Consider the following 8748-nt stretch of genomic DNA (forward strand, 5'->3'; position numbering starts at 1 on the left):
GTTCCCATCGGCCCATGTCGACGCAGCAAAGGCAGGCAGGCAGGCAAGGAAGAAGAATGTAAACCTTCTCCTTTCCGTCAAAGTTCGTCAGCTAGCGTAGGAGTGAAGCTGCGAGGAATCCCGGCGCGTCGCCCGCTTTTGCCCCCAGGTTGGTTGCCCGAGTTGGGCAGACAAACCCAATTCTGTTCCGCACGCACAGTCCTCCCTGCGTTCCCTGCGTTCCTCAGCAGCGTTGAGGCGTAAATTTGAACCGCAAATGCGCCGACCCAAACGGGCGCAGGCGGACAAAATGGGTCGGCCCTTTGCAGTTGCTCTTCCGCACGCACAGTCCGCCCTGCGTTCCCTAGCAGTACTAGTACTGTTTTTTTTTCTTCTTCAGATTTTTTCATTTCCATGCACGGAGAAAATATCAGGAGCGAGCGAGCGTCAGCTGGTGGGCCGCAGCGTGGGGCCGCTGCCACGAACGGGTTGCGTTATATATAAGCGGAGGGGAACAGTACAACCATCGACCATCTCCGGCTCGCTCGTCGCCCACCCCACCCTCTCTCATCCTCCCTCCCCCCGGACCGAATTTGACGACTCCTTTGACCTCTCGCGCTGTCCCTCCCCGCCCCGCCCCGCCTGCGTCGCCGCACCAAGCTCCAGGCGCCCCCCGGTCGGATTCCATGGCCAACAGCAACCTCCCCCGCCGGATCATCAAGGTGCGTGCGATTCCGATCGCCCCCTCCCGCCCGCCAGATCTGTCCTCCGTTTCGCTTGTAATCCGTCCGCGCCGCGCGCCTAACCCTTTCCGAATTTGGATCTGCCCCTGCAGGAGACGCAGCGGCTGCTCAGCGAGCCAGGTTTGTTCTTCTTCTCGCACAGAGAGAATTCCGGTCGATTTCGGCGCCCCCCCCCGGTGTCTGTTGTTCTGATTCGTGTGTGTGTGTGTCGATCCGTGCAGCGCCGGGGATCAGCGCCTCACCGTCGGAGGAGAACATGCGCTACTTCAATGTCATGGTCCTTGGCCCCGCGCAGTCTCCCTACGAAGGCATGATACATATGCCTTTTTTTCTTCCATATAATATATCGTTTGTTTCCCCTGCTGAAATAGCGTGTCTACCAGTATCTATGTGCTCTCCATCCTGCAATGCTATGGGGCTACGGATGTATAGTGTCTGGTCTTCCTGGACTGCAATTGTTGTTGCTGTACTCTGATTACTTGTATTATTATGCATCTGTTTGTGGCCTTTATATGTGCTATCTTCCGCTTGTAAAAATTTCTGCAGATGTGTTGTAAAACAGCATGGATGGTAATGCTACCAGTATGATCACCTAGGGGCGTTGCTCTAGTGCCACGGCTGCTGTACGCCTGTAAACTTATCTTGTCTGAGTACCGAATAGCTTATAGCACTAGTGTCGCCATCATGTGCTGGTTCAATTCCATTTTGTTTTGATTCATCCTGGTGCTTTCCATTCTTCCAGTGTCCTTGTAAGAAAAGCTTACATATCCGTTGTAAGAAAGGTTACACATCCATGTTGAGCTTGCACTTTATTGGTTATACGCCAAAGTAGCTTTACATAACCATTGGGGTTGTAGATGGTTGGCACATAGGACTGCATGAACCTGCTTTCTATCTGCACTACAAGTTATGCCACATAGGAAGACCACCCTTTGCATTTACGCCTGCTATATGTGTACTCATGATATGTGTGACAAGTTTTGACTCCTTCATGCTAGATCTATGACATTGACATATTAATCTTAGATACTAAATGTTGCGTGTAACTAATAAATGGCAGAAATAACACCTTGTTTTCTATTGTCGGATGGTTGGAGAGTACCATTTGTCACTTTACTGCTTAAGCTTATGATGTGCTCTAATTTTAATGGCCTCACTTTTATGGCAAGCCACAAGTTGTCTAAAGCTTAGCTGTGGCATAACTTGTAATGCTATGGGGGTACACGGATGTAATAGTGTTGGTGTTCCTTCCTTGACCGCAATTTTCGTTGCTGTATTCTGATTACCTGTATTATCTAGTATCTGTTTGTGGCCTTTCTATGTGCTATATTCTGCTTGTAAAATTTTCTGCAGATGTGTTGTAAACCAGCATAGATGGTAATACTAGCAGTATGATCACCTAGAGGCGTTGCTCTAGTGATGCCGCAGCTGTACACCTGTAAACTTATCTTGTCTGAGTAGTGGATGGAGCAGCAGGGTCACCATCATGTGCCTGGGTTAACTCCATTTTTCTTTGGTTCATCCTGGTGGTTGTTGTGCTCGTAGTGTGCTTATAAGAAAAGTTTACATATCCATTGTAAGAAGATGACGTATACATATTGCGCTTTGTTTTTTATGCACCAAAATAGATTTACATATCCAGTCTGGACGGTTGTCACATAGGACTGCATGAGCTCTATTGAACCTGCTTTCTACTTGTACAAGTCATGCCACATCGGAAGATTGCCTTTTGCATTTACGCTTGCTATAAGTGTAGTTGTGATATGTGAGACAAGTTTTGACTCTTTCATGCTAGATCTATGACAATGTTATATTAATCAATTAGCCCGTGGAAATTGACCATATCGGTATTATGAATGTTACATGTGTAATTAATGAATGGCAGAAATAACATCTTGCTTTCTATTGTTGGATGGAGAGTACCATTTGTCACTTAACTGCTTAAGCTTATGGCGCGCTCTAATTTTAATGGTGACACTCTTATGGCAAGCCACAAATTGTCTAAGCTTAGCTGTGGCAAAACTAGCCTTGAAAACATGTCCTTAGTTCACTTGTCTTGCCACTTGGTACGTTATATCTGATTATGTTAGGCATTTTTATTGGGGCAAACATTCTTTTCCTTATTTGTCTATATCTGGTGTCCTGATTTTGTTTCTTCTGCCATGTCTTGGACAGGTGGAGTCTTCAAGCTTGAACTTTTCTTACCCGAGGAATATCCGATGGCTGCTCCTAAAGTAAACTTTTATTTATCGAGAATAAGTTAGTTTTGGTTTAAAGAGCTATTAGTTGAAACTTAATAGTACTGTGATGGATCATGGATGTGCTTGTCTTGGTGAAGTCCTTGATGTAAATTTCGGTTGTTCCATAGTCGTCATTGCGAATCACTATTTTCAAAATCTATCACGGTGATCTTGGCAAAGTTTGTATGGCACTAAAATTTGATAATAGGAATGGGCTGCCATCTCGTTGTCCTTTCCCTGGTCTCCTTCTTATTTATGCCTGTGGCTAATTGAACTGAGCACATTGTTTCTGTCGTAGTAAAGAACTCTGAGCACATTATTTCTGTTGTAGTAAAGAACTATGCTGCATAGTTATTCCAACAACCATAATACACAATGAAGTTGGAATGTAACATCACTATGCGAATCTTCCTGCTATGTTTCTACCTTGTTTCATTCATGTATGTTATTTACATCTGTTGCGTGGTGCCATTGTTTGTTCTTGAGATGTTCTATTCTTTGACTTGCACACCATCATGGTGACCAGGAATACGGCGATAGTCAGTAGTAGCATCCTGCTAATTCTTGTAATATCAATACCAGTAAATTTGTCTTTCTGTTCACTTCGTTCATCCTCTGTACAGTGTTCAACACTTTACTTATTTGGCAGTGTTATATGGAACTCTCTGTACATGTGAATCATAATATAACGAGTAACATCCCAGAATGCCAGTTGCTATCATGTTAAATAAGAGGTACCCGTGTAGCTGAGAATCTAGTTGTGGTTTGCGAAGTATGTCTCTTTTCTGCAATACTTTTCTATTTGTTGTCACTGTTGTGTGAGGCTTTCTGATGGACATCGTTCTTTGGTTGTTCCTGATGCAGGTTAGGTTTCTCACAAAAATATACCATCCCAACATTGACAAGGTATGCAACTGATATTATTAGCGGAACATCATTTTGAAAAAGAGCGTCTCATTTCTGATGGATGTAAACTGCAGCTTGGTAGAATATGCCTCGACATCCTAAAGGACAAGTGGAGTCCAGCTCTTCAGATACGCACTGTTCTTCTGAGGTAACCACTGCTGACTTCCATTGCACCTTTGCCAAGTACTCCATCCGTCCCATAATGTATGACGTTTTTTGACATTATGGGACGGAGGGAGTAGTTTTGTGGTAGTTGACATATCATGCCTTCATGGTAAATATCATACTATCGTATTTCCAGAGGGATGTTTCTGGTATTTCTATTGTCGACGATGTTAGTGTACTACTTCACTGCCACTTGACAATATTTCGTCTGCAGCATTCAGGCACTGCTGAGCGCCCCAAACCCAGATGATCCTCTCTCAGAAAACGTCGCAAAACACTGGAAATCCAATGAAGCTGAAGCTGTTGAGACAGGTACGTGGAGACGCTGTCAACAAAGTTACACGCTGAAACTGTGTTTTATGCTCCACTATCCATTTTCTGGATACCCACCTGACATGCCGTTTTCCTCCATTTCTGATTTTCGTGATATCTTACCATATCATTTCTGCACTTTGCAGCGAAGGAATGGACTCGTATGTATGCCAGTGGCGCATGACAAGCTAACGCTGTTATGGATGTAATAACACTGTGTCATAGTTGGGCCTAATCGAAAACCATTTGCTTGATAAAAACACACTTGAAATGATTTGCGATGGACGAATGTATCCAGAGCGGCATCATTTCTTGTTGGTGGTTGTATTTGTGGTGCGTGTTCTGGCACGCTTCATAACTTGCTGCTTATAGAACACGCTCTGTTTCTCGTTCATCCTCAATTGTTTCTCCAATTAAAAATATCTGTTGTGATCCGGTATGTAAGCTCTCCAAATGAAATAGTGGCTCTCTGTATTTCTCCCCCAAACACCTCTGATGATTTGGTTTTCTTTTGGATTTTTTTAGTAATGTTCAATTTTTTTTTCAATCTCCAGCTGCTTTGGTTACTTTTTTTTCCCCTTTTTGGTAAGTTGAACTGAACATACTTATGATTTTCCAAATCAAATGGTTAATGTATGAATCTTGATGAGTAAGATTGGTTCTGAGTGAGGTAAGGTGGGGAGTGGGGGAGCTCCTATGCAGCGCTGCTACCATGGGCCGATCCACTAGCGTGCTGCCCCAGTTTTATTTGATTTTTTTGTTACGAAAATAAAAATATGAAATCAAAAAAGGTTTACAGATTTAAAGAAAAAAGGTTCTCCATTTGAAAAAAAGTTCATATCTTTAAAAAAGGTTCATCAATTTTGAAACAAGTTTGTCAATTTGGAAAAAAGATCATTCAAATTGAAAAAAAAGTTCATCCAATTTAGCAAAAGTTCATTAGATTTGAAAAATGTTCATAGAAATTCAAAAAAAGTTCATGTATTTTTAGAAAAAGGTCATTGAACTGAAAAAAAGTTCATAAATAAAAAAAAGTTCATGCATTTTCAAAAAGATGTTCATCAAATTTCAAAAAAGTTCATCGATATTCGAAAAAGTTCATCAATCTGAAAGAAACCTGTTGAAATTTTTAAGAAGTTCATAGAATTTTCAAAAAAGAAAATGTCAACCCGCGCCTAGATGGGCCGGCCCATTTACGGACGCCACATGCGCCAGTTAACGAAAATGCTTGGATTTTATCAATAAATATTCATAAATTTAAAACAAGTCCGGTTTTCTTAGAAAAATTGATTTCTGAAAAAACTATTTGGACTTCATACCAAAATGTTCAGATTATTTTAAATAATCATAATAGGTTTAAATAGCGTTCACAGTTTTAGAAAATGTTCTTTTTAAAAATATTTCACAAATAGTTCTCAATTTTTGAAAAAACTTTTTTGAAAGAAAATAATACAGAGAAAAAAAGGAAAAAAAACTTGCTATTGTAAGGGCCAGCCCAGTCGGACGCACCCTGTTTGATTGGCATATGTATAGATTGGGTTTAATATTATTGAATATGTAGTCATTGCTAGTGAACGTTCGGCAAACAAGGATGCAAGTCTCAAGGAAAAACAAATGCATCTTCAAATGGAGACCGCCGGGGTTTGACTAAATGGTGGCCGCACATATAAGGGCGCTCCATATGGGTCGACCCCATTGAGTGTGTCGCACGGTTCGCCTTACCCAACGAAACCTAGGGTCTTTTCACGATTTTCTCTTCGGTTTTAGGTTTTTAGCCAGTTCTAGTTAGTTTTCTGTGTCTATTTTTTAAATGTGTTCTGAAAAGAAAATCACAAATGAAAAAAGAGATAGGAAGGGTGATGCCCGAGCATCAAAGAAGAGTTGAAATGCACGCTAGAAACCTCTATCTGTTTTGCATCTCAACTTTGGTGATGTTTATATATATATATGCAACAAACCTAACTAGCACTAAGTTATATGCAAAGAAATGTTATTCTATTTATTATTATTTTATTCTCTAGAGACACTGAATATACCTCTCCCACCCCCACCAATGCAAAGAGGCAATATCTAAAAAACAACTAACATGTTTTTGGTTTGCAATAATATTTTTCTGTTTAGCATTTATTTTTAGTATGTTACTTTTTTTTTTTCATAGTTTCCTGCATTTATTATATTCTAACCTTTTAGTCTAACAAGAACTTCTAATAGTTTAAAGCGCATGTTGAGTGATTGGGTCATAAAAAGTAAATAAAATAAAATAAAATAATGCAAATACATGATAGTCGTTTGTTAATTCAGTATCTAACATGTTATTTGAGAAACTCAATCGATTACCACGGAGTAGAGTATCTAAACCTAGTGGCAGAGTTAGTTATAAAGTCTTGAGTCATTACATCTTCCCATTACATGCACATGTATGATTTAAGACTTTATAACCCCGCCATTTATAACTAACTCTGCCACTAGCTTTAGATACTCTTTACACAAGAAAGACTATGACCCATATTATTATTTTTTACTATCTGAGGTGGTACTATGCGCACTCCTTCAAATTAATTAGATGGGCCTTGCATGCACGGTTATTTCATACGTACGTACGTCCCAGCCCATGAGGGAGCAGGCAGAAGAGAAAACAATCCCAAATTAATTTGATGGCCCTCGATTTCCTACGTACGTCCATCCTGGCCCACGAGAGACCAGTCAACCCGAACTCGGGTTCTTCCTCTGTAATAGCGAAATCACTAGTTGAGGAATACTCATTGCAAAGATCACTCCAACTCCACATGTTGCGACAAGTGGCGCACATGCAGCGCGCCACTTGTTGCAACCTGGAAGTTTCCTTTTTTTCATAGATCCGTTTATTCAAAACGTTTTATCTCTCAAACCGTGCGTCCAAATCTCAAACAGCTTTCACCGTTGGTTTCCTCGCGTCGAGATCTTCAAAACTAGAACCCATGTTGATAGGTTTTGACGAACTTTTTTCCACGAAAAAACCCGGATCGGGAGCACGAGTTTTTTCCCTTCCGAAAGAGGCACGCCCGTGCCTCTCACAAAATCACAACCGTGCCTCTCGCGGAAGCAAAACCGTGACTCTCGCAGAAGGAAAAAAGAAGAAGAAAAAACGCGTTTTTTTCCGTTTTCGAGGAGGCACGGCCGTGACTCTCGCGAAAGCACACTCGTGCCTCTCGCGGAAGCAAAACCGTGACTCTCGCGAAAGTAAAATAAAACAGAAAACGTGTTTTTTTTCGTTTCCGAGAGGCACGGCCGTGCCTCTCGCACAAGCAAAACCGTGACTCTCGCGAAAGGAAAAAAATGTGTTTCGGTTTCTGAGAGGCACGGCCATGACTCTCGCGAAAGCACAAACATGCCTCTCGCGGAAGCAAAACCGTGACTCTCGTGAAAGAAAAAAAAACAAAAAAAGCGTTTTTTCCCGTTTCCGAGAGGTTTTTCGCGCAAACATTTTTTTTGGGTCGAAAAGCTAAGGATGACCGGTGGAAAACCAAAACGTCGAAAAAACCCGTTTAAATAGCCGAAAACGCGTGCGAAAAAAAAATCCGGAGGGAGCGCCCAGAGCGCGACACGTGGCGAATGGCTGAGAGCGCGCCAAGTGACGCTGGTCGTTGCGAGGCTCCTGAAGGAGCGCTCGTTAACTAGTGGCTCCCCTAGAATAGGCGCGCAACAACCACTAAAGCCGGTAAGTGTTCTTGTTTGTTAAGCAGCGCTACAGTTTAAAACTATCTATATTCGTCGCCCTGTTTTTTTCCTTTTTTATTTTCCTTCCTTTATTTTTCTTTTCAATTTATTCATTTACACTCTTTATTTTTTTGCCTTTTTAAGTTTTTTTTATTTTCAAAAAAAATGCTCACGCTTTTCAAATTTTGTTCAAAACTTCAGAAAAGTTCTATTTTTCAGAATTCCTTCATAAATTTTCAAAATATTCGGATTCCAAAAATGGTATGAGAATTTCTAAAAAAAGTTCATCTCTTTGCAAAATTGTTCAGAATGTCAAAACTCAATTATTTTTTAAAATCATGAATAACATTTTGAAAACTAATTTTTTGAACATTGTTTAGAAGACCAAAATTGGAATTTCAAACATTTTTCAAAAAGGTGAAAATAATTTGAAACCAGAAAAGTTGTTGAATTTGCCTGAACATTTTTTATTTGTGATTTTTTAATACATGCAATTTTCTGAAAATTCCTATAATTATTTGAAATAGTGAACATGATTTGAAATTGCCGCTTTTTGAATTTATAATTCTTTTGGACAAGGGAACTTTTTGAGTTTGTGAAAAAAAATTGTGAAGACTATAATATTTTTGATATTATGAAAAGAATTTTGAAATCGTAAACATTTTTGAAATTCCTGAACATTTTTGAAGCGCAAATATTTTTTAAAT

General features: G+C 40.5%; 1 protein-coding gene across 1 annotated transcript; it reads left to right on the forward strand.

Moving 5' to 3' along the window:
* Nucleotides 1-490: 490 nt before the first annotated feature.
* LOC123183070 (ubiquitin-conjugating enzyme E2 36) lies at nt 491-4832 on the forward strand. Its single transcript, XM_044595805.1, has 8 exons — nt 491-701; nt 815-842; nt 944-1030; nt 2898-2956; nt 3827-3868; nt 3943-4016; nt 4248-4345; nt 4492-4832. Exons 1-8 carry the CDS (start codon nt 666-668, stop codon nt 4527-4529), a joined length of 462 nt encoding a protein of 153 aa, XP_044451740.1. The 5' UTR covers nt 491-665; the 3' UTR covers nt 4530-4832.
* Nucleotides 4833-8748: the final 3916 nt, after the last annotated feature.

The sequence above is a fragment of the Triticum aestivum genome, chromosome 1D, assembly GCF_018294505.1.
Source record: "Triticum aestivum cultivar Chinese Spring chromosome 1D, IWGSC CS RefSeq v2.1, whole genome shotgun sequence".
NCBI lineage: Eukaryota > Viridiplantae > Streptophyta > Magnoliopsida > Poales > Poaceae > Triticum > Triticum aestivum.

Coding starts and splice junctions, on each gene's coding strand:
- LOC123183070 (XM_044595805.1), top strand. CDS start 666: ATGGCCAACAGCAACCTCCCCCGCCGGATCATCAAG. Junction 3,869..3,942: donor ACCATCCCAACATTGACAAG/GTATGCAACTGA, acceptor TGTAAACTGCAG/CTTGGTAGAATATGCCTCGA. Junction 4,017..4,247: donor ATACGCACTGTTCTTCTGAG/GTAACCACTGCT, acceptor TTTCGTCTGCAG/CATTCAGGCACTGCTGAGCG.